This window comes from Haliotis rufescens, unplaced genomic scaffold (genome assembly GCF_023055435.1).
Source record: "Haliotis rufescens isolate VD_foot unplaced genomic scaffold, xgHalRufe1.0.p SCAF_4, whole genome shotgun sequence".
NCBI lineage: Eukaryota > Metazoa > Mollusca > Gastropoda > Lepetellida > Haliotidae > Haliotis > Haliotis rufescens.
The window spans coordinates 42,415,806-42,442,938 of NW_025964112.1; the positions used below are offsets into that span (position 1 = coordinate 42,415,806).

General features: G+C 37.1%; 2 protein-coding genes across 6 annotated transcripts in view; one reads left to right on the plus strand and one right to left on the minus strand.

Annotated features, from left to right (window-relative positions):
• Nucleotides 1-20,686, minus strand: part of LOC124135948 (mediator of RNA polymerase II transcription subunit 12-like) — a 39,648-nt gene extending 18,962 nt beyond the window's left edge. Inside the window, exons 1-4 of one of the 2 annotated variants that reach the window (XM_046501657.2) lie at nt 20,569-20,686; nt 9,619-9,816; nt 3,565-3,627; nt 869-997 (exon numbers count right to left, since the gene is read on the minus strand). In XM_046501657.2, coding sequence (XP_046357613.2) covers nt 869-997; nt 3,565-3,627; nt 9,619-9,714 — 288 coding nt within the window. In that variant the 5' untranslated portion in view covers nt 9,715-9,816; nt 20,569-20,686. Of the gene's footprint in view, nt 1-868; nt 998-3,564; nt 3,628-9,618; nt 9,930-20,568 lie in introns of those variants that run through there. The other variant, XM_046501658.2, reaches the window with a different exon arrangement.
• Nucleotides 13,292-27,133, plus strand: part of LOC124135983 (PTB domain-containing engulfment adapter protein 1-like) — an 83,714-nt gene continuing 69,872 nt past the window's right edge. Inside the window, exon 1 of one of the 4 annotated variants that reach the window (XM_048382059.1) lies at nt 13,292-13,421. Coding sequence is in view for 1 of the 4 variants with exons in the window: in XM_048382050.1 (XP_048238007.1) it covers nt 18,234-18,262 (29 nt within the window). In the remaining 3 variants the exon portion in view is untranslated. Of the gene's footprint in view, nt 13,422-18,170; nt 18,263-21,093; nt 21,112-22,513; nt 22,811-27,133 lie in introns of those variants that run through there. The other 3 variants (XM_048382050.1, XM_048382062.1, XM_048382060.1) reach the window with 3 other exon arrangements.

Sequence of the window (27,133 nt, forward strand, 5' to 3'; positions counted from 1 at the left end):
AAGTGCCCCTTCTGAGACCAAAAACTTTTCATGACAGCCGTATTTTCTTGCATATACTACAGACTTTTCACAAAAAGTGTAGAAGGATCGCTATTTATTGTCTATGATCAAACAAAATTTGCAACAATCTGATTGGCATTTAAAACTGTGGAAATCCACTGGGCTTTTCATGGTGATAAGTATCTGTGTTGATAAAGTCTTTTACTAGAACCATCACACTGTTGGGACCAAACTAAAATACCAGGAATCAAATACTCAATCACACGGAGATATAGCTGTCTTTTAGCTACAATGTTGCTGATTGTGGGGTCAACACAGTGAACATTTTTATCATCTATACTTGCTCAATAAGACATCAACTTTCAACCATGTCTTCGATTCAGACCACCCAATATATCATGCTAATACATAAACTCAGAATCATCACATGGCTGTTTTGTTTCTACACTGACAGATAGACACAGGTACAGTTAATGTAATTATTTTGTGCATATGGCTGGCCAATATCAATATCATGTTTATATTACACTTATTTCTAATTAATATTTACCGTAGCTGAAAAACAAAGTAAATTCATTCTTGTCATGTATCTTATTCGATATGCATGTCTGTAAGGTCAGAATTTGAAATTGAGGGAGTTCCTAGGATCTTTGAGGTTTGCTCAAATCATAGTATTTGAATCTAGGGATCCTATCTATTCCAAATATTCAATTTATTATCATAAGTATAGTTACGACAAGGACCCCATGACTTCAAATTCAATTTAAAAAACAGCATGGTCATCAGTAATATGGTGTACCAGAAAACATAACATTGTTTACATGACAGCACACACAAACACCAATAACATAAATATTTTCTTCCTTACATCTTTGGCTTTAATCCGAGCATCATAGTAAGGTCGAGCCTTTTCCACACATGCTCCAAGTTTTTTGGCCAGAGTGTTAAGTTTTTGCGTTGAGTCAGACAAAGCTTGGCGGAATGAGGCCCTGGCATCCTGAAATATCAATAATGGAAACATTTTTGTAAATTATATCAGAAACAAAGCTCAACATCTTTGAAACAAATTTCAAAATTAATTGTCAAGTTTTAGACATTGATGTAAGATGATCATAAAATCCTCATCATAAGGACACAACTGATATGGCTCCAGAACCTTATAATGATAAACATCTCATTTTAAAATAATCAGTGGTTGTTACTACTCTCAATACGTCCAGATTTCTTAACAAAATTGTGCTGGTGTCCAACATGAAATATTTTTAGACTAAGATATTTTCAGGATTTACTATCATGACAACGATAGAAATTGACATTAGTCCTATAGTCCTTGCCAAACTGCCCAATACTTAAGGTATCATAAGGAATAGTAGAATTTTTATCATTTTTAAGGGTTTTGCTATATACATGTATATCATTATAAGGACCAATGGACTAAAAATGTTAGTTTCTATCGCTGTCATGATGATCATCATATATTTTCAAATGTATAACCTGTATAATATGTTATACATTTCGCATGTTTTGACCAACAGAGTTTCTTTTCATGACATATCACAAAGGTAAAGAATGTTGAGCCATTTTACAAGGTATTTCTAACAATGTGATGTCAAACGCAGGATCTGTAGTACTGAAGTCTCAGCACAAATATAGATTAGAAAATTAAGTCAAACATATACATGTATTGTAAATAATCACATCATCGCAAAATGTGGCATTCATTTGCATACTCTCACAAGGGATTTATCTACATGTCCTCAGAGGCCAATACTCAACCAAGATCAAATGTCCGTAAAAATTCTGGAAATGGAACAAAGCTTCAGACAAGGTGCATTTTTGTGTAAAATATGCACAATATATCCTTTTAACTTAATTTATTTGGAGATGTCTGCGTACAAATATGCATGAAAATACAAACAAACCAAGAAAACTAGCACTGTGTAATTATCCAATGTAGCCTCTTAAGATTGTGTACCTGAATGTATTTTCAGGCCTTTATTTACCATGTTTACTGATTAAAGGCAGGTATTGTGTGTATGAACTCCATAGCAGTGAATATTTAAAAAAGTCAAAATTGTCAAAATTTCGATGGGTCTTTTGGCAAACTAATAACAGATATAATAAAAACACAATCAGAATTGTTAGTGAAATGAAAGGTAGGTTGAGTTACCATGGTTACCAGAAACACAAGTATTTATTTCATTTGCCTGACATGACACATTTGTTTTGAGCGGAGAAGGGATAAGAAGTATTTCAGAAAATTACACTTCAAAGACACTCACACTGCTCACTTGTCAATTGGCTGGTCACAGTTTCTCTAACATTTTAAAATCTGTGGGTCACACTGACTCCCAAGCTACCACATCACAAGTTGCATAAACATGATAAATATTTCCACATGATTAGCAACTAATCAATACTTCATATTTTATTCATGTGTTATTTCATGTGACATAACGACTCTTCTTTCAGAGACTCTAGTATTTCTACATGTTCTATGTATCAATTACTTAGGCAGATGCTATTAAATCAGGAATCAAAACAAAACTCATATTCCTGTTTGCTGTATCTTCATATTTGTTGCCTCATACATGCAGGATTCTGGGTAACTCTGGCAAATGCTAGGCTAATCGATTTATATTAAATTTTTCAAGATACTTCAATTAAACTATTTACAAAATGTCCAGGTTTGTAATTGTCACAGAAAGACTTTTTTTGCATATCAAAATTTATCAGTAACCAAGTTAAATCTGATAGGCACAGAGATTTAGCTAGGGACAAATGGCAATAGGACATTTCCTAATTTATCACTTTTGATGTGACATTCTTCTGTATGATTACTAAACTTGAAAGTAAATCTTCGGGACATTTTGGATGCCAATCAGTCAGTATCCTAGAAATGAACAATCCTGTAGGCTATGTAAGTCGTTAAAGAAAGTCTTGATAATTATAGGGATTTATCTAGGCATCCAAACTAAGTGCCCTTGGCAGGCAAACTGGTGAAAACAATATTTTGCATTAAATTGGGACTTTCTTAAAGTGTTTTTTTAAATTTCAGCAGTATTGTTACCAATGTGTTTTAAAATTGCATTCAAAGCAAATGCAATAACTAAAATTTAATAATTAAAGTCTCTTCTTCTTTATTGGTCCTCTTATCAGTGAAGCATCTTCAACCCAGTTATCACATTAGTTAACATGAACTAGTTACCAATATCATGTGTATTAACCAATTGACATGAATCGGGGAATTCTAATTCCCATATTGGATTTTTCACGGACACTTGCTACAGAATTTGGTTGAATATTGATTGACCTCAGAACAGATAAGTCCCTGAATTAATTTTGTTTGTCTTTCTACAAATTTACAATAAAACAGACAAACCTATTTGCAAACTCCTTTGTAACTATGGAAACTGGAAATGATAGTTAAGACTTTCTATCCAACAGGAAGTAGAGAAGTAGGATTCTTTCCAGATAAAGGAAGCAGCATCCTTTCAACATGTTCAAGAGCATGTTGAGGCAGGCTTAGAATATGTCAGTTATTTCAAGAGGTAGAATACTCACGTCCAACTCTAGTTCCAGTTTGTTGATCTCTTCAGTTGCCTTGTTTAGCTTCTCAAGCTCTATCTGAAATTGTGACAGAAAATTCAAATAATTGCAGTTGATCTTTTTCCATAATATTAAATATCATAAACAACACAATCATTTCACAAATATTAGGCTGTGATTATAACTCTGATCTCATGTTTATTCTTAAGAGTTGGGGGGCGGTTGGGTAGCCGAGTGGTTACAGAGTTTGCTCGTTACGCCGAAGACCCGGGTTTGATTCCCGACATGGGTACAATGTGTGAAGCCCATTTCTGGTGTCTCCAGCCGTGATATTGCTGGAATATTGCTAAAAGCGGCATAAAACCACACTCACTCACTCTTAAGAATTGGGAAACAATTCCTACCAATATCGAGCACATGAATAGTGCACCCAAACAGTATTTTCTGAATTTCAGCACAACACTGTATATTCTAACTCAACCTTCATGACCTAGTTACAAGTCAAAGGATCACCAATCAATATTGGTGTCAAACTTTCATATAGCAAATGTTAAGCATTGCGTTTAGCTCCAGATTGGGATGCAAAACTACACCATGGAAAACTAATGACAGGTTATCTATTCTTGTCAGACATACATGTAGTTTACTCGTTCCCACCAATGTTATCAAAAGCCTACTGGCGATGACTAAGCATGATATTGTAATTTCATGTTGGTCATTCAGCTGTGATAGTTTAATGGACACTCAGTCTGTGACAAAACTTTTGAGTCTACTACTACTACCAGCCCATACATCCCTCCAAGCATAATTTTCGGTGGGGTTTAGTTTATTGTGCAGCGGTAGAAACTAACATTTTTGGTCCACTAGTCCTTATAATGATAACATATAGCAAAACCCTTAAAAATGGCAAATGTCTACTAGTCCTTATGATACCTTAACTATTGGGCAGATTGGCAAGGACTATAGGACTAGTGCCAGTTTCTAACCCTGTTGTGTGGACTATTATAAGTATTATTAACAGAGCTTACTAGACCAAACAGAATTATACTATTGCAGACTGTTCACATGCATCGTTCATACTGAATAGTGAACACCTATCCAGAGCTCCAGATTAGCATGATAAACACACATTACCTAATAATTAAATTTTCGTTGTGTTCATGGAAATTCCTGCATTCTGATTAGCTGAATTGGTCACGTGTTATTGCATTCATTTCCCAATGAATGTAAAAAATTAAGCCACGCCCACCGCGGCGCACTACTTTTATTACTGCGGAATGTTGGGGAATCCCAATATTACAGTCGAGGGAATTCCCTTTCTGCTCACGTGTATCGTCATGCACAGGACATTTAGCGACTTTCATGCATATTCACTGTCCAAACTACCCTTTGAAACAGAAGGCCGAGAATGAATGAAACAGCAAACATGCAGGCTCGCTCGCCTGTTTTTTACCCGCTCACCCCGGTTCAACTTTCATGTCTTCGGGTTTCATTTATAACTAGCATTTCTCCCACTGTGTTTTACCGTCATCAGGGATGTAATGTTTGAATCACGCACTAAATGCCCATGTTATTTGAAACAGCCGCCTTCTCTCGGACATATTTCTTCCGGTTCGTTACAGTCTGACTGTTGCAGTTCTTTTTGCTTCTTGCCTTATTTGACAGGTCCAATGAACATTGTTTTAATCCCACTCTCCGTTGATTGGCTACTGACTGTGTAGGCATGTCAAGTTATGTGCATAAATTAAACGATCACCTGATTCATGTCACGCCACTGTATGTGTTTTGATATATGCAACTGTTTTGGGTTAAACTATTGTAGATAAAACATGTTTTACGTTGTCGAATTTAATTATAAGCATTGACTGTATATTTTTTTCGGTTCATCGAGGTATGAATCGAAAAACCGATGTGCAAACTTTTGTAAGAATCCGCTACGTGGATTCATACAGTTTGCACATCAGTTTTTTTATTCATACCTCAATGAACCGAAAAAAATACACAGTCAATACTTAAATAATTTTGACTTGCTTACATACAATGTACAAATATGTATGAATAATTTCAAAACTCAATAGTATAATACACTATGTAATTCCCCACTGCATCCTCTCACAAAGCCTGTATTCCTTTACAAATCATTATTTGTGACCCACCAGGAGAAAAGGGACCTTATGGGTGCTAGGATACAACTGTGCTGTGAAAGATGTTTGGCGTAAAAATCACCATGTGTTACTGTTAGGACTGTACAAAAATATATTATTTTCCACCTTTACTCCTTAATTCTTAATGTAATAAAAATTATTTCAAAACATTTCAGCATTCATGCCTATGTTCAATTAATCTGACCTTATATCTGAAAACTGCACTTATTACATAAATAGTTATAAATCTGAAAATGGGGCTTTGCGAAAATGAGTCCAATGTTTGATGTCATGTATCTCTGTAAAAAATATAAATTGAAGCTTGTGATTTGTATTTGTGTTCCTAAGATAGTGTAGTTTTAAAATATAATGAGAAGTCAAAATGTGACCCACAAGGTCCCTTATCCTGCTTATCTCATGGTTGGTCACGTTTATTGTTTGTTTGTTGCTTAACGCCGCACTCAGCAATATTCCAGCTATATGACGGCGGTCTGTACATATGGAGTCTGGACCAGACAATCCAGTGATTGGCATCATGAGCATCGAGATACAATGACATGCATCAACCAAGTCAGCGAGTCTGACCACCCGATCCTGTAGTTGCCTCTTCCGACAAGCATAGCCGCCTTTTACGGCAAGCTGAAAACTTATTCTATCCAGGATCTTCACAGGTCTCACATTTATTGATTAAATGAAGGCATATATGAACGCTATTGCAGTAAATAATGTATAAACAGGTGCTATGTCTTGCTCATTGTTAATGTATATTGCTGTTTTGAGCATGCAACATATTGCACACCTGGGGCAGCACACAAACAGATGCACATTAGAAGTCACTTAAAACAGCATTTTAAGGAGAATTATTTTTAAAATGCCAACTCATTGGTGTAAAAATACATAATAGGCATGATAGAATGGACAAAGGGACTAAATATATTGAACACCAAAAGAAAACTATCAATACCCAATGTGAATGATAACTTGTGAGTAAATTCGGCCTATCTTTAGAATACAGTACCACAAACTTTTCAAACACCTCATAATACCCTATGACATAATTTGTGATATTTTGTTGCCAGATACACCATCGAAACAATGCCCTGTGATGTCAGGGTCATTGAGTGTGCATAAGCTCTTTTCAGTGCTCTATCACCTCAACATGCTCGTCACTGACATGCTGAACAAACCCAGCGATGTTGAGCATGTTGAGAGTTTTCAATAATCGTCCCTTAAATATAGCTTGAGGCGGCACACTTTATTGCAGGCCCCAGTTTATGAAAGCATTTTTATGTTCAATATTTTAAAAGTTAATTTATAAACTAATATGCATATTTTATTTTTTTGATTTGGTAGTTTTCATTTGTATGCACAGGAATGTAGTTTATTATTGAGGTTTCACACATACATGTAAACGTTGCCAGTCCAAACTCTACCGAGGGTCTTCTGTTGCAATAAATCAATTAGTTGGATGGATACAAGGCTTTAAGCATGTTAAGAGCTGTGCAAATGCATTTGGAATCTGGATAAACTAAAGGGATAATTGCTATCATTATCAAAAGAACAGTCTAATATACTGAAAACCAGTGTCTAACTGGGACGTAGCTGAGGCATTTTATAAGTTTTGGCAACTTTGGAGATATATACATTTCGAAACATTTTTGAGAGGGCACTAGGCCTCGCCAAGCGGGATCAGTAGCCATATCTGTGCTTGTAGAAACCTTTTCCACAAATTAAAATAGTTGGATTTAGCCGAAATATGTTTGAATTGTTTCGTTTTGTAGCTGTGTGTACATCTGACTCCACTTCTTAACGTTATGACAGTCAACAACGTCTGAACGTGGCCGTGACGTCTCATAGACTAGGGTAAGAGTAGCTTCCCTTTGACAAAGGGCAGTTACTCTAGCAGACAGACCGATGGATTGCCGCAAAAGGCAAGTAAAAACAATTGTTGTTTTGCGTATATGTTGCTTCGCCACTGTATAAGAAACAGATTTCAGTTGGAACTATATTAGCTACTGTCACTGTCCGACTGACACATCACTTACCCTGTGACGTAATAAATATTAATTCGCGTATTCCAGGAAAACTCGCAATGTTTCGGTAATGTTTGTGAGGGAGGGAAAGCGATTTTCAAGCGCAGAATTAAAAAATGACATTATATGATAAAGAGGTTTTCATGCTTGTGTGTTTGGGGAAGGAAAATATCCTGCATTAGGAATAAACTTTGTATTTAGCAAGCCATAATGCAGGATATTTACAATCCCCAAACACACTCGCGTGATAACCTCTATTTATTTTATTGTTTTCACTTATTCAGTTCCACCTAAGCCACTTTTACTCACTAGGCCTACACTTCGTCAGAAATGATTCAAAAGCTGACACACCCTCGTGGCCTCGGTAGCCACGCCCATGCCTTCCTAGTTCCTTACTATGATCCACATTATCCATACAATGTTCCCTCCCACACTTTTCTGTGACAAAATCACCCAACAAATTATTCCAACCATCATTCATGAATACTTATAAATTCAACGTCTGACCCCTGAAGATGTTCGTGCCAAATATCATCTCATTCCTAAGACCTTACCACTCAGTATCTTGAAGATTACGGAATGGGAGAAATGTTGGCATCGGGATCACTCATAGTGTATGTAGACTAAGGGAAAGAGACACCAAGCCTACCCGTAACCTTCGTAAGGGTCCATAACCTACTCAACCCTTTCCGTCAGTTTGGTAATGGACCCGTGAAGATCAGGGGTAGAATAGGTCTTCAGCAACCCATGCTTGTCGTAAATGGCAACTGCTTGTCGCAAGAGGGGACTAACTGGATTGGGTGGTCAGACTCACTGGCTTGGTTGATGCATGTCATCCTATCCCAATTGTGTGGTTCGATGTTCATGATGTCAATCACTGGATTGTCTGGTCCAGACTCGATTATTTACAGACCGCCGTCATATATAGCTGGAATATTGCTGTGTGAGGCGTTAAACAACAAACAAAACAAAAGAAAGAAAAAAGTTAACAACGTCTTAGGCATGAGTAGGTAAATTTGCACTTAGTTTCAAAGTGTGGATGTAGCTCAGTTGGCTAGCTGTCGGGCTAACAATCTGAAGGTTTCAGTTCACGTCCGACAGATACTCACAAAAACTGACACGTGACCGACGGCAGGGATCATTCTCACAAGAAGTTGTGGTACTGTATTCTAAAGGTGCTCCGTAAATATTGCACATGAATATTATCAATATATAATGGCACATGTTTTACCAAAACTTATGGTCCATGGTAACTTATGGTAAAATGTATGTGAAAAAGAGTAGTCAAAGTAAATTGTTTACTTGAGCTAAAGGCCTAGAATAGTGTTTGAAAGATTTATTATAAATTGTATTCTCCAAAGATTAGCCATTAATACAGCCGACCTCAAATACTAACACTGCTCTAAGACTAGCATTCAGAAGACTTCAGCATGTTTAGTCTCAGAACATGAAACAGATGCTTGTCCTTGTTTATTGTTTAACACCCCAATCGTGTCTGGACTACATAAACCAGTGATTGACAATAAAAGCAGCGAACCATGTTGTCAGGGAACATGCTGACATGTCAAGTCACAGCCTGACCATGCAATCCATTGAGTCCCTCTTAGTCTTACAAGGTTACTAAGATATCATAGGTGAGTCATGTTAGTGGGATCTAGAATCCCAACAGGCTGAATCAGATATCTAAAATTAGAGGGTGACAAACTGTAATGATAACATACTAGGAACTAACAAATGTTGTTGTTATTTGTTTTGAAGATAAACAATTAAAACTGCACAGGACTATTTATGAAATCGCTTATCATTACCAGTACAAGTAAAGAGCGAACCAACAACAATAAAGGATCTCAATAGCAAAGAAAATGTTATGTAAATTCAATGATAACAGCCACCTGAATCCTTGGATCCAGTTTTTCATCATGGAACTCTTCGCTGTCAGTTGACAGTTGTCTTCGTATCTGATGCAGAGCCTCTTTTTGATCCGCCATTTTGAATCAAAGACTGAGGAAAGATGTCAGAAATTTCTTTGGCTCAATAATGTCCAGTTCTTCGCAACATTATCCATTTTAACCACTGTCCTCTCTACGTAGCTGAAAATACAATAGACGACAAATCATGATGAGGTTCCATGGTAGTCACAGCCCGATAATGAATTACCGAGCCACAAACAGTTCTTGTTGCTACCGGAAGTGGTTAAACGTCACCGGAGTTAACGCGGAAGAAACCGATATACCGGTGTAAACATTAATAAGGACCCTGTGAAATATGCACAAATATATCTGATGTGAGGACATTTCAACCTTGAATTCTGTTTTGTAATTATTTTACCATTATCCCATAAAAATACTCTATATAAGTCGATTTAGGGATTTTCCTCCCTATACTCAGCCTAACATTGTATACTTCAGTTACATTCATTGCAAGTCAAAAGATATGTGTCCATTTTACCGGAAGGTACATAACCAACACAAAACAACGAATACCAAATTAAACATGAATGCACAAAAGAAAAACATTTATCACGCATGAACAGAAAATAATGCCTGCAAACAGTCATTAATTAATATGACATACTTATGATATGTGTGTCATACTGATTTTACGAAACGAGTGTCAGAATTCTTGTATTTCCCGATCGCGAGCGAGAGTAAAAATACATGCATTGTTACACGAGTTTCGTAAAATCTGTATATCATAGCGAGTGTAATCATTTCTTTATTTCCCATTACGTCTTAATCGTGTTGACCTTCCCTCTAGAAAAATGCACTGATCACCACGGCTGTCCTAGAAAAAACACATTTTGTCGAATGACATCAACAATCTTTTGACGATAGAGATTTTACGAGCGCTTCCAATAGAGCCGATTTCACACGCTGGAACAACATAATTACAAGACGATTTATACAAATGCAGCATAAATATAGATGCCTACATACCCAAACGTAAGGGATTAAACCTTCTTATGCCGACCACGGTTAGTTGATAAGTGCCATGTATACATATTTGCCTTTATTGCCTACTAACGAGCACCTGTTACGCCACTCCTCGATTGCGTATATTGCCGACAGTTGACTGACAATTAACTGCCTCATTAGTACCCGCAGTTTATCTCCATTTGATAATTATCTGTGATTACATACAACGGGAACGGCCATACGGTGCATAGCGCATTTATATACATCAGAGTGTTACGAGTCAGTGGGATAGATTAGAGGTTGAAGCGTTAGCTGGTGCACTTAAATGTCGAGATTGAAAGAATTATTATTGCAACGGAGAAAGGTTGTTTCACCGTACACTACCACAGGACTGCGCCGTACCTAAATGAATGATGCGTCCAGCTGTCTTGTCATGGCCTCGATGTTGGTTGTTTTTCACTCCTGCTGAGTGTACAATATGTGTTGTAGTACTATATTAAAGGACTGTTTGTTGGTACATTGTATTTGTACTGACAGGAAGTCTCACTCCCTCGCTGTTATCCCGGTGGAGACTGTGTAGTTCATTAACTCGGTGACACTTCCGTGTATGTGAAGGGAAAAGAAACTGTTTCCTACAGCATAGCCGGTACTGAAGGTATACATGTCCATAAACTGACAACACCCAACGTACTTTATTTCTTATCGACAATTAATTTTATTTTGCCATTGAGATATAACGATGAATAGAATACGTCATCAGTATTACATACGCACATCAGTAAGATAAATGCCTGAGTTGGGTAAGAATAATATTTTACTTATTTCACGACGTATACGTGAGTGAGTGAGTGAGTTGAGTTAACGCCGCTTTGAACACGATTCCAGTTCTATCATGGCGTGTCAGCTCATGTGAGGGGAAAGCCCGAGGTGACGCATGCCGTTAACCACTTTGGTTGGACCCACGAGCACGGGTATGGTGCTGATAAACCGGGGTGAACTCTGGTGAGGTGAAATGGGGTTAACGTGTGTTTATTATTTACTTATATAACGACGTGCATGCAAGTATGTGTGGCCGGATTTATGCCGGTTTTATAGGAGATACCATGCTGCAGTTATAACACGGGTTAATTGTTTTGCTTGTTTGTTTGTTTCTTTGTTTGTTTGTTGTATAACGACGCTCTCAGCACTATTCCAGCTAAATGACTGTAAATAATCGAGTCCGGACCAGACAATACAGTGATTGACATCATGAACATCGATCCAAGCAATTGGGATACGATGACATGCATCAACCAAGTCAGCGAGCCTGACCACCCGATGGTTTAATTTAATAACTCCTCCATATAGTGAAAAGGATAGTGGCTGTCTCAAATGCTTGTTTTTTTTTCATTAATTAATGTTTATATCAAGTAAATGATATTGTCAAAGTAAAAAGACACAGTCGAAACTGAATGTTTTGGTGACCCCCCTCCAGCTATCACCCTTGCAGGTGTATGCATGGGGCACGGGTGGTCCAGTCGTTTAATGCCCGGTAATTCCCTGTGCAGAGTTGCGTCCCTTGGGCACGACAGAACTCCAAGATTGGTGGTTTGAATCCCGGTTTGTCCAGATTATGTTTATGGGTTTGTCAGCACCGTGTCCGTGCTCGTGGGTTTCACCAAAGTGGTAAACGTCAGAGACCTGCATTACTTCGGTCTTTCCTCCTGAATCAACCTGACATGCCGTGATATACTGTTAAAAGCTGCGTTAAAACCCAAGTCACCACTCACGTATATATGTGAATATACAAGAAAGCAACATGTTTGCATAGTTCTGAAAACGTTTGAAGAACATTGGAGACATGAAAGCTTTTATGTGTTTCGCATTTCATGGCTATTTCTTGCCTCTTCATTAGGTTTTGTAACATCAGGTGATATTTCGTCTATTGCAGTTTGATTATTTAGCCAACCTTTAGAATACAGTTCCACAACTTCTCGCGTCGAACGCGAACTCGCGACCTTCCGATTGTTAGCCCGACAGCTAACCGACTGAGCTACGTTCACACTGTGAAACTAACCGCAAATTTACCTAGTCATGTCTACGACGTCACGGAACTGAACGAAAAGGGTCGAATAGGTGACGGAATATGTTCTTACTTTACTTTCCCAACCACGCTGCCTCACAAAACGGTTCTTTTCAACATACATTACGGTTTGTAGAAATACTGTTGCAACACCAGATCACATGGGCTCTTGCAACGTCGAGAACATAAAAAAACACAATTATTTCATTCAATCTCCATTATTCATAACGCACGCATGCATTAATGCTCTTCTGTCGCGACCTTCCGATTGTTAGCCCGACAGCTAACCGACTGAGCTACGTTCACACTGTGAAACTAACTGCAAATGTACCTAGTCATGTCTACGACGTCACGGAACTGAACGAAAAGGGTCGAATAGGTGACGAAATATGTTCTTACTTTACTTTCCCAGACACGCTGCCTCACAAAACGGTTCTTTTCAACATACATTACGGTTTGTAGAAATACTGTTGCAACACCAGATCACATGGGCTCTTGCAACGTCGAGAACATAAAAAACACAATTATTTCATTCAATCTCCATTGTTCATAACGCACGCATGTATTAATGCTCTTCTGTCGAGGGCACCTGTTTCGGGACATGAAAAACACGGGGAACAAAACAATTCGACACCGGTAAAAGTGTCTCGAGCTGTCATTCTCCGTGAACTGCGAAGGAGGCGGTGTTTTGATTGTCGCAGCGACACGAAGATAACGGGTAAGATTTCACAGCTACGTTCCGCTGACGGTTAACTTATCTGTGTTTGTATAATCGGAGAAGCAAATTAATCCACTGTCACTTTACCTTTATTTCTTTGTTTGTAAACAAACGTGAAATTGCACGAGAATGCACGTGCTATTTCACGACTTTGTTTGAAGACATAAAATAGCTTGCATTACCATAGTTGTTTTTTTTATAGCATTCCTAATTTGGCTATCCACAATAAAATAAATAACATTTGCTCGTATATATGCTTTAATGTCGTAAGTGCACAAAGTAAATTATACTTATATCACTGATTTTTTTTTACAAATTCGAGATTCGTATCTTCTTTTTAGATCTACACTGCAGTCATGCAAGATGTATGTTTATATTTCATTCTCATATTATGTTTTCTTTATATAAATAAATGCCATCAAGTTTATGTTGATACTTGAAAAATAATGTCATTATAATTGTCTTATTATGTCAAATGAAAGAATGATACAGATTATTATTAAAAAAAATAATATATATATATATATTTAAAAAACCCAAACTTTTTACTATATGTTTACTAAAGGATGATATTTTTTTTCATGTGATAATAAGAACCAGAACATTCAATTACTTTTGTTGTGCCAATGTTTATCATGTTTATAATGTCTGCATTCCATCTTGAGATATTCTTCCCACCATATACTGTATGTAGTTCACGTATGGTTTGGTCATAATTACAATGTTAATGTATTTATTTGAAAACGTTTTAATTATCTTAATTAGCTTTCTTTCTGGATTCATATAACTGGTGCTGTTAGTATGGTTAGGGTCGTGGTCAGCTCAGATACTACAGGAATGTACCCCAGTATTTTTCTGTATACATACATGCACCCTGGCTTGGCAGTATAACATTGGAGGCATGACAAGTCAGTTTTCACAATGCATGAAGCCAGTTATAGTTCGACTTTCGCATTAACTCAGTCCCATGTCTTGTAAGCTCAATAGCGTATGTGCAATATGTTCTTTGATTTTGGGTAGGATACATTTGTATATGATGTCTACCCCAGGTAGATATCTGTAGTAGCTGAGGGGCGGTCGGGTAGCCTAGTGGTTAAAGCGTTGGCTCGTCACGCTGAAGACCCAGGTTCGTTTCCGGACATGGGTACAATGTGTGAAGCCCATTTCTGGTGTCCCCAGCCGTGATATTGTTGGAATATTGCTAAAAGCGGCGTAAAACCATACTCACTCACTCACTGTAGTAGCTGTGATGACAACACTTTTTGTTGACCATCTCTTATTGTTTTATTACAATGTATGATACAAAGATGGAGGTATCTTAAACAAGGACCTCCAAGTTTGTTAAGGAAATGACAAAAGATGTTGGAGATGGAACAGAGTTATCATCATGCAGTAATTTTTTAAAGTGTTTTGTTGGTGAAATTAAATTTTAATGAAATTAAAGATTGAAAACCCGCCGAAACAACTCTTTGTATTGCACTCAGAAAAATGTATTGAGTATCTGCAGTCTAACTAGCTGAAGTAACATAATACCTTGCTGGGCCGGTATTCTTGAACTACCATGGTACAGAGTCTGATGTGCATGATACACCCGGGGCAGGGCTATCGACATACCTTGGGTGTGAAACCTGTCTCTTAACTCATGTGTTTATGTACAGCATGTGTGTCAACTTGTGAGTCAACATTCTGGTTGTGCGGTGTGTCAAAATTGGCCAGTCCCACTGTTATTGCAGGCAGGGGATACAATTAGACTAGGTCCCCTTTTCCTCCCAAATCTCATCTCGTCCTCAGTGTTTATTTACCAGGCATATTGAGATGAGAATTGCCGTCCCTCTGTCCACAAAGTTCTGATGGTGTCTTTTCTTGCAGATTTAAAAAAGTGCTACATGTCAGAATGAGATTATTTTTTCTTAAATGTTGCTGATAATTGAAACCTGTTTTCATCCTTCATAAATTGGTAGATGCTACATGCATGTGGTAATATAAATAGATATGATAAAAATATGCAGCTATTTTCAGGATAAATGTTGTGGACAATGAAAGAGCCCATTGTCTTAATACAATTTCTAAATGACAATAATAATTTTAAGATTACAAAAATAAAATATTACAGTTCTTGTTCTGTTTCACCAGACCAATGTATGTGCAATGATTGTGTTACTGTACTATAACATAGTGTATGGTGATCTGAGTATAGAGAAAAACTTGGTGAAAAACCTCTTATGTTAAAATAAGAATTATGCTTAAGAATGTAGTTTTAAAATGCAGAGAAAAAAGAAAATTGCAAAACATTGCAGTAAACTAAATGAAATTAAGTCACTGAAATATTTAAGTTAGCAAGTTCAGGAAAAGCAAAAACTGTTTTTTAGTTTATGAGTTGACAAGGAAGAATTGTGATGATTTCTGCAAATGTCGAGATGTATTTTGTGTGACATCTTGAAATCAGTATGTAATATGTCTACACTATGATGACTTTAGCAAATATTTTTGTTCTCTGGAATGATTTGTTTGTTATCATATGTTTAGTATTGCAAATTTAATAGTACCTGTAATATTTCTATGAAAAATCAGAAAAGAAATAAACATTGATAAAGTTTATTGAGTTCCATGACCTTCTAAGCAGACAGCTATAGCTTGTCAATCAACCCATCACCCTATTATTTACAGAAAAGGGCATCTAGTTCACAATTCACAAAATATTCCAATGTGTTAGTTCATGGTGGGAATATGAAAACAACCATGCTCCAAATTGCTAAAAAATGACAGAGCCTAATGAGAAATATTATTCTTTCACAAGTGACTTTAAGAAAAATGACAAAGAATGGATTTGAAATTGTCAACTTGCACCTCAAATCTTATGACACAAATATTAACATAGCTGGAGTCTGTTTTCACAAGCTGCCTCTGCCATGAGCTTGTTATAACAGTCGAGGCCTGTGAGCAAGTACTGGGGTGATGGGAGGCTGGTACCAAATGACGAGAGACAAGGACAGGATCCGTACCTAATTAATTACGTCCTAAGTTTGTCTCAAAGGTTAGCCAGAGTTTAGGTCATACAGTACTTTAAGCACTTCATTTGAACAATAGATGACTGTCATGTTGATTTTGTTTGTTAAAAAGTATGAATTCATTTTTTAGAATTATTTTTGTTAGAAAGAGTATCAAGGAAATGTGTTTTAAGATTTAAGACTATTTCCATCTTGGATTCTTAGGTTTTCAATATTAAGTTGTCTCCCCTCTATATATCAGGATCCTACAAATTATCTCAGCTGGGGATTATAACATTGCTATATGGACTGCATGCAGGTCTAGGGTATCAAGTGTGTGGAAGATGTAGTGTTTGGTTTTGTCTGTTTGTTTGTTTGTTTGTTTAATGCAGCACTCAGCAACATTCCTATTCCAGCTATATGACGAAGGTCTGTAATCATCTGGGCGATACAGTCAAGTGATTGACATCATGAGCATCAATCTATGCAATTGGGATATGATGACTTGCATTGACCAAGTCAACGAGCCTGACCACCCGATCCTGTTAGTTATGGCTTTAGCATCACTGTACATCAGGGTTGTAACATGATTGTGACATGGCTGTGCTTGGTTGGGTTGTGGTTGTATCATGGCTGTGAAATGGTTATAACAATTCTAAATTGAATAAACAAACACATTCCTAAAACTTTCAAATGTGACCACTCCATACATGTTGTATTTAGAATGTTTTATTTACAACATGAACGACCCGTGAAGATCCGTGTTAGAATAAGAGGCGACTAACGGGATCGGTTGGTCAGGCTTGCTGACTTTGTTGATGCATGTTATCGTATCCCAATTGCATGAATTGATGCTCATGATGTCAATCACTGGATTGTTTGGTCCAGACTTGATTATTTACATACCGCCGCCATATAGCTCGAAATATTGCTGAGTGCATCGTTAAACACCAAACAAACAAACAAACAAACAAACAAACAAACAAACTAGAACATGAACAGATTAATGGACTGCCCCAACCCATTCTTTTCTTCAAACATCCCCCTCCCCCCATCTGTGCAAATACAAAAGGTTACCCTAAGGCGCTGTCTGGCAATTCATTTAGGGATCAGACATGGTTTAATTAAAGGTCAACACACTGTATGATGGTACATGCTACACTGGGATGCGAAGATAATACAGAGTCGGGTTTCACTCTTTGTTTGGTACAAGAATGTCTTGGTATTGGTTTACCTGATAACTGTGTTGTTGTTTTGTTTAAATGATAAACAGAAGTTTCAGTCAGCATGGCCTTGATTTGATTTTTGTTAAAAAGGATTTATTGATTTTGTTTGAGTTATAAATGATGATAAAAACTTGATGACAAAAGTTGGTCAAAAATGAAATAGAAAATCAAACTGGTTAAATGTAAAACATAATCTCTTTTTACTTCTTTTATTGTGATTTAATTTGAGAATACGAAAACATAGCTCTTCTGTTGGTAATAATGGCTATTATTCATGTGTAGTTATCATCCTAAAAACCATTATAATTATAATGATTATCTCTCAATACCATTGTTCAAATCCTGCCATCAACAACACCCAGCTTATATTTCAGTGACATTTTTTGTCATATTATAAATCAAGGAAGCAAACTGTGTCGTCTCCACGGATACCGCCCCCTTCTTTCAGCAACCGTCTCAGGAAGTGATGTCACTCAAAGTTCCTCCGTTTCACCCAAATCATGTGACTAGAGATTCTATATGAACTTATATCAGCCAGAGGACATTTACTACTTTTTTCATTACATTTTGAAAGATGGTTTATTTGGACACAGAAGGACATGGATACAGTCACATTGTTAGACTCTGAGTGAGTGACGTTTTACGTTACAAATTTGAAGACTGCCTTTTATTTTTGAAACTTAGAATATTCTTCAGATTATTAATAACTTAAAGGATGAAAAATTTGATTTTGGAAAGATCTTATGTGGAATGTGTTTCCCCCTTTACATCTGTGTTTATTATTATTATTATTATTATTATTATTATTAATGTTTTATGCTTGAGCTATTACAAATTTTTGCATATTATCATGCTTATCAGTGTCATCAATATGAAATTTTAAGTATAAATTTTAAGTCTGAAACCTAAGGCCGTTTCTAACATTTTTTATATGAAATTTATCCCCCAAGTACCACACCATGCACATCAAATAGTTAATTGATAATGGCTATTTTTCTCTAATGTTGTATTATTGGATTATTCAATGCTTATTGTCTGGTATCTTGTGTTGGTTACAGTATGTCAATCAAATACAAGAATTATTGGTATGGTAAGGCAGACGTGTTGCCAGATACCATATTCTTTCAACAGAGTTTTACTATTGCTATGAGTTGTATCCTGATGTTGATACACATTGACCTTACCATACGTGAGTGTTGAACAGCAATGACGTGTGCAGACCTGCATCACTTTGGGCTGTGTTTGTTTGTTGTTTAATGCCGCACTCAGAAATGTTCTAGCTATGTGATGGCGGTCTGTAAATATGCAAGTCTGGAAGAGATAATCCATGGATTGACATCATGAGCATCAATCTTCACAATCTAGATATGATGTGAGTCTGACCACCCGTTCCTGTTTGCCACCTCTTACAACAAACCTGGGTTGCTGAAGACCAATTCTAACCTTGATCTTCGGGGGGAGACAAGTATGGGTTGTTAAGACCAATTCTAACCTGTATCTTTACAGGGATTTGATCTTTCTACCCACATTAAAGGGGACCTAGACTCAGGCAAATGGGCAGCCCCAGCAAATTTGTTGCAAGTCAATCATACACAACTTTCGCTGTCCCCTAAAACATTACATGAACTGTCAATCTAGAAGTCAATGTCACAATCATACAGAAATGAGGTCTCAGTTGCACATAGCACTAATTACAACCTAGACAGGAGATATGAGTCCGACTGTGGAGCATAGCCCCCCTTTAAGGTGACAAGCTGTGATGTAACTGAAATAGTGTGGAACAAATGGATAGATTAACAACCGATCCCAAATAATGAGGATTAACAAAGTTAGTTTAATGTGTGATTCTGATCTTTTTTAAAATTTGGATGGCAATTGTCCGTCAGTAAACAGTCAATTAGTTGAAACGCAATTGCCCTACTCCTGGAATTTCTACACTTGCGTCGGTGTCCGTTTGACAGTGTCTTCTATTTTGGACACTTCTATATTCTTGTGTCATATGTATTTCCCCATTGTTATGCTGTGATATCAGAATCCTGCACACTGATGATAACACGATAACATGACCATTATGTAAGTGGGGAAATACGGACAATAACGGCCAGTCAAGACATTGTCAGGTGGTGTACAGTGAAGAGGAAGTGAAGGAAATTACGTACTTCCTGTGTGGAGAGCTTGCTGCTGTTAATACTGCTAGTATATTTTGATTGTGTTTTTCATTGACATATGATTCTACTCATATTGATCTTTCTGAGAAAGCATAGCCATTACTGATAATTCTTACAGCAATTACAAACACTTTATGTAATTAGAATATTTTTTCTGGCTCTATGTATACATATCTTGGCTTGATGAAGACTTTCATGATGTAGAAATGTATATCGATGCTATAAATCTATATGTAGCCTGTCCTGGTATTGGAAGACACTGATCAATCTTTGAGATGGGCGGTAATCTTTTATCACTTGAATGAAACAGAGGAATAGAATTTCATATACATTGAAATACTGTTAGCTCATGTTGTGACTGAGAGAGTTTAAAAATATTCTGCAGTTTTGGTGAGAGTTTTGAGATGAACAGTATAAGAAACTGAAAATATTCTGTGAATATATATTAATTGTGAATATATTAATTGTGAGTTTGGTGATGACGGAAGGTTTCAAGCTCTGACGTTCATTGAGTTTGGCCCCCACTCTATGAAGGTTCATACTCCAATGAACTCACACAAAGTGAATGTCAATTTTTAAATCTTCTCATTTATAATAATCATTGAAAATACACAATATAAGCTAAGTAATAAGTATTTTTACCGATTTTACTTATCTGGCACTTAGTTAAGAATCATTGATATACTCTATTGACATGATTAACAATAAATACTATTGAAAAAGATCAATGACATTGTACATAAAGTTGAAAATGAGTTGTACTCACAAACAGTAACTTTATCCCATTTCAACATGATAAGGTGTCTGTTGTCACAGGCCCATTTCCTTCTTTCCCCAGTTCCTCTCCGACTTATGTCAATGATCTAATACCTTACCAAGCAGAGTATCCTCTGAGTATTGACACGTGTGGTATTGTGTTGTATGGGAATATTTGTGTGAGGTGGCCTATGGAGAAATGTGACACACCCAGCGCTAAGGCTGCCTTTGGAATGCACATGTCAGATAATTCTGTTAATTATTATGTTTGGTGTTATCCTGGTTAAATGTTGGGATAATGCAGTACAGGATACACCCTGAGTGACACACAGACAACAATGGCTGTAGTGCTGTGTTGGTCATGGTTCTATCGTTTTAGGCTGTCAGGCGTGAAAAGCAACATACTTATTGGTTTATTACGAATTTGGCATAGACCACACCCAGAGCTGGTGATCTTAAGCTGAACTGATGTGTGTTGAGTGAGGGGCTTGTATTCATTTGATATCAATGTATATATCAATACACCTGAAGCAGTTTCCTGTGAGCATATAAGGTAACAATCTTTCTTCTGGATCACTCAACACATATTATGTGTGGTACTTGGTCTCTGAACATGTGCGTTACTTATTAACAAAATAAAATTGAAATTGTCAGTAAATGATACTAGTAAGATGAGTAAGTGATGTTTTGATGGCTATTTGAAGGTGAAATATCAGTATTGCAACAAAAAAAAGCTAATAGTCTTTTTAGCATTTTTGTTCTTTTATTGGGACACTATTACTTATATAATGATTGAAATGTTGCATGTAATATTATTTTGAAATATGTCCATGTACTTTGTCGATCGAGGTTGGATGAGTTAACAATTTCATTAAAACTTTTTGGTCTAGTGAATGGAAGTGCCAATTTAATCATATGTTTATCTTGATTTGAAACATAAATACCAATAACCTGACATGCAGGTATTGGGAATACCTCTTCAGAGACAGCTATAGGTCCTTCAGAACACAGCACGATATTGATTTTGAGCTTTATTGGATATATTTTCCTATCTTGAACTGTAGAAATATGGAGGAACCTAGGACTTCCTGATCATAAGAAAACTAGGGAGTTCTGGCTATATTCTTAAATCTTCAAAAATAAGGTCCAACATGCTGGTCATCAGAGCAAACCTAATGGATGGGAAGGTCAGTCTCAGTGACTTGGTTGATTGTATGTCCATGTATCCCAAATGTGTAAATCAATGTTCATGATGTCAATCACAGGATCGTCTGGTCCAGACTTAATTATTTACAGACTGCTGCATATTGCTGGGTCAAACAAACAAACAAACAAACAAACAAACAGACAAACTAAGGCTGTATCAGATAACAACACTGCATTAGAAAGTTTGGAAGAAACAGCATTTGTGAGTTGGTCCTTTCACATTGTGATCAAAACACTTATCTTTTATTCCATCTATGGATTGTGAGACAAGTTTGTAATGCACTATTACATGGGTGTAAAATTTACCATACTATGATCAGTCATGTGGAAAATAGAGTTTGTTGGGTAATAGTTTAAGGCCCATACGCTTTAATACATTGTGCTGTAATAACAACAAACACTTTGTGAAATATACTGTGGGTGTACCTGTGTAGGCAGATATCTTTTATATTCACAACTTAAAAGAAGTTATAGAACACCGATTCTTTCATATGACTATGCATAGATATTCTGTCATGCATTGACAGACTAACTACAGTCATATGAAGGAATCAGGTGTTTTTTAACTTCTTTTGTGTAGTATACATATAAAGGGCCGTCAAATATCAGAATAATAACACTCTGAAAGCATGGTAAGGTTGTGTGAATTCTGTCAGTATTGTGAATGTTATGTTCTATGTCCCATCACAACGTATGACAGCTTTTGCGTTAAGGCTGATGGGAATCAGTGTATATATATATCTTTATATATGGTCATGACGGGCAGGCCTGACAGACTGCGGTTGTAAATGGCTCCATCATATTGAGGGCAAGAGCAGGCGTGAGACAGGGTTGCTGTCTTTCCTGTAATTTTTACAGGTCGTGGAACAAAAAGGTTTTTCGTGCCACCATTTGGGGATGATTATAGCCTGTCGTGACTGTGACTGACCTTAGCATTTGCATGTCGGCTTGAGAGTATAGACATATCCTCCAACACTACGACCACAGTCACAGACAAGGATCAGTGGTCTCTCGTACTTTCAACATCGTTTGCTCAACTTGTCTTGGTGAGTTTAACACTTGTACGTATTTAGTCTGTGTCTAAATATATTCAAGGGCTTTGTTCCTGAGCATTTGTGGACATTTTCTATAAGTAAGATCTAAGTAAATTATCATTTTTCAAATATTGTGCTTTAAACGTGAAGTAAGAATTTTGCTCAAAAGGATGTGTTGAGTTTTGAAGGAGTAAGTACTGAAGAAATAATTAGTTTACAAATATACTTTGTTTTTATATTGTTACTGTATATTGTGAAAAGTTTTTGTTTCGAAAGTATTTGTGGAGTGAACGATTGAAAGAGTTAGTACTAAAGAAAATATTGGTGCACAAATATATTTTGTGCTTTTGGTATGTTTGATGTATGTTTGTAGTATTATGGGACTGGACGATACAGTAAAACCTCATTAATCCAAACCTTGTTAATCTGGAAGCCCTGTCTTGCGTAAGATAACTGTACATATATGTGTTATCATAGAGATACTACCTACGAATCCTTTGTTAAATTGGAACTTGTTTAATCTGGACAATTTCCCTGGGATCATTATAGTCCAGATGACTGAGGTGTCACTTTATGCAATTCATGCAGAGTTAAAATATACAAAATCTCACCTAAGTGTGTTTAGATGTCAAATATATCAACCCTAGTTCATAAAATTTTAAAACCTTGAGGTTTGCATAAACAACATAAATTTATTCATCTATTTATCATCCAAATAATTCTTGGAACTTTTTCAACTTGAAGCTTACATTGTCTTGTGTGTAAAAACTGCAGCTAACCAGCTTCATTGGCAGATAGATTAGTGATGTCATCTGATTGTGATGTCATGGTATTCATGTAAGAGATTGCGATGCAATTTCATTGCTTTACTAGGAGATATCACTTGATCTTACCCAAGCCAAATCTCCTGTGGAAGCATGTGATATTTGTGTGCTGATTATGTATAGAATTCAACATTTACTACGTTAAACACATTTGAGGTTGGTTTTGTGATAGATATGCTAACATGTTCGAGAGGAGCTGTCAGATATTGAACAATATTCACATGCCAGTATGGACAGAATTGTGACACAGTTTGATTTTTATGACAAGATGATTTACTGAGTATGTAGGATATAGTTCTGTCTGCTTGTTTTGAACAAATTTCTGCAAACTATGTTACAACATTATGATCCATAAAGAATTCCATGGGATGTGTATGGAGTAATGTTCCTCTTAGCGCGTTCCCAACAGTATTTTTGAGATTAATAGGCTTACAGTTTAGGAAAGTCCACACAAATGAGATGCAGTTTAATGTAACCCAGATTAGTGAGGTTTCCCTGCAGACATTGATTGTGATACACTTAACATTATTGCCGATATCTTGTGTTGATTTGAGGAAAGAAATGTAATATGGGTGTTTTGTTTCCTGTTGCATGGATACTGTGATCAATTGTGGCCTTGAACTTGAGTTCAAATTACCACAGTTGCACAGGATGCTTCGGTTCAATGTTGCTGAAGAAAAGGCTCGTTTCTTAATCAATTAATCATTGCCTTTTGAAAGGAAAAGAAGAGGTGTTTGTTCTGAGTTATGTTCACTTGCAATGAATAATGTTAATTCTATGCAAGTTGGTCGTGACATTCAGTTTGGAGGTCAGTAGCTTCCGCTTACTATGGTAGTGAAGGATGGGTATCCTTGAATTCCATTAGTTTCAGTGTCTTTTGAAGTCAGTGAGTGAGTTGGGTTTAATGCCGCTGTGAACAGTATTCCAGTTATGTTTTGGCATTCAGCTCAATGTAGGAGGAAAGCCCACAGTGATGCAGGTTTCAGACGTTTACAATTTTGCTGAAACCCATGAGCATGGGTATGGTGCTGACAAACCTAGAAACATAATCGGTTTGAATTGGGATTCGAACCCAAAGTTATAGGTTTCTGACATGCCCAAGGGATGCAACTCTGCTTTGCGAATTGCGGTGCCTCAGACAACTGAGCCACCCAGTTTCTGTGGGAGTTACAATATCCATGCTCAAAAGTTAATTTCACACTGAGGATGCAGTCACATTTACATTTGAGTTGCATCCCTTGAGCGTGCCTGCATCCATTGTTCCTGGGTTAAGAGCCCTTATTATGATTAAAAGTTTGTACAGTACATGTTAAGTCTTTCCCCAAGGTGGTACATGTACATGCCTTTGACCTGGGTCACGTTGGGCTTTCCACGGCAAGCTGACAAGCACTGATATGACTGACATATTAACTGTTCAGAGTGATGCTGACCTAGCTCTCTCACTGGAGAATTATGTTACTGTTGTGGGGTGAAATGGGCGTTTTTTGCATTTAAGATTATTGTACATATATAGTTGACACCTATGGTATCTTGACACCTATTCAGTGAATCGTTCCATCCCCAGCAGTGTTCATAGTTTAGATATTGAATCAGTGTGCAGGTACAAAATTATTACCTAATTTTTCAGTACATGTACCGTATTCAACGTAATAAGCGCCCACGGCGATAATTGCTAATATATTGGCTAGTGAACAATCCCAATTAGCACCCCTTCCGATTGATCAATGTACACAAGACTTATTTATTCGCATATAATGTGTCATATGCACCCTTCATTATGGGCAATTAAATTCTAGAAAAATATATCTGTCGTATATAAACATTTCAGGCTGTCAGCATAAACCACAAAATTTATCTTTCAACTCTGCTTTTTCCTCTAAAATAATATTCTAATAATAGGACCCCCTATTTTTAATTTTGAGAGCACCCTGGGCACTTATTACGTCAAATACGGTATATCTAATTTTGTTAAATCAGCTTTGATTGTGAGATGTTGTTTCAATGGAAACTGTAACTGGTAACTGTGTTGGAGCTTAATGATTTAAGACCCTGAACCATGTACTCTACAAATATTTTGGGCTCGAGCTGGTGATGTCTCCTATGTCAGACATACCTGTCCCAGTTACGAATGTGACATTTGTCATCATGGGTCAGCTTCTCACCCCCCTGTAATGTGCTGATTTGTTGTGCTTCACATGGCATAATAAAGGAAAACAGAGCACTGTCAGGCATTGGCTGGTGTTGTCTTATTATGCACTGTCATGCCAATTGTCTTGAAAACCTGTGTTACCATCATGCACTATCTTACCCATTGTCTTGAATACCTGTGTTACCATCATGCACTGTCCTACCCATTGTCTTGAATACCTGTGTTACCATCATGCACTGTCCTACCCATTGTCTTGAATACCTGTTACCATCTTGAACTGTCTTTCCCATTGTCTTGAATACCTGTGTTACCATCTTGCACTGTCTTGCCTATTGTCTTGAATACCCGTGTTACCATCTTGCACTGTCCTTCCCATTGTCTTGAGTACCTGTGTTACCATCATGCACTGTCTTACCCATTGTCTTGAGTACCTGTGTTACCATCATGCACTGTCTTGCCCATTGTTTTGAGTACCTGTGTTACCATCATGCACTGTCTTACCCATTGTCTTGAGTACCTGTGTTACCATCATGCACTGTCCTACCCATTGTATTGAATACCTGTGTTACCATCTTGCACTGTCCTTCCCATTGTCTTGAATACCTGTGTTACCATCATGCACTGTCCTACCCATTGTCTTGAATATCCGTGTTACCATCTTGCACTGTCCTACCCATTGTCTTGAATACCTGTGTTACCATCTTGCACTGTCTTACCCATTGTCTTGAATATCCGTGTTACCATCTTGCACTGTCCTACCCATTGTCTTGAATATCCGTGTTACCATCTTGCACTGTCCTACCCATTGTCTTGAATACCTGTGTTACCATCTTGAACTGTCTTACCCATTGTTTTGAGTACCTGTGTTACCATCATGCACTGTCCTACCCATTGTATTGAATACCTGTGTTACCATCATGCACTGTCTTACCCATTGTTTTGAGTACCTGTGTTACCATCATGCACTGTCTTACCCATTGTCTTGAGTACCTGTGTTACCATCATGCACTGTCTTGCCCATTTTCTTGAATACCTGTGTTACCATCATGCACTGTCTTACCCATTGTTTCAAATACTTCTGTACAATCATGCACTGTCTTTCCCGTTGTCTCAAATACCTCTGTAACCTTTGGGCATTGTCTCACAATTTGTACCATATGAAATTTAGGTTCTGGCTTAGAATAAGTGTTAGTTTCTGAGGCAGTGTGTGTCTTATTTGTTAATGGAAGTGAAGTGAATCCATTAGTTTATGCATTTTTTCCGTTGATCCACTTGAGTGTTTTTCGCTGCTGTTTTGGATGGTCAGGAACGGTTGTTCTCTGGCATGTGTGTGTTTGTGTGTGTGCGTGCATGTGTCCTTTA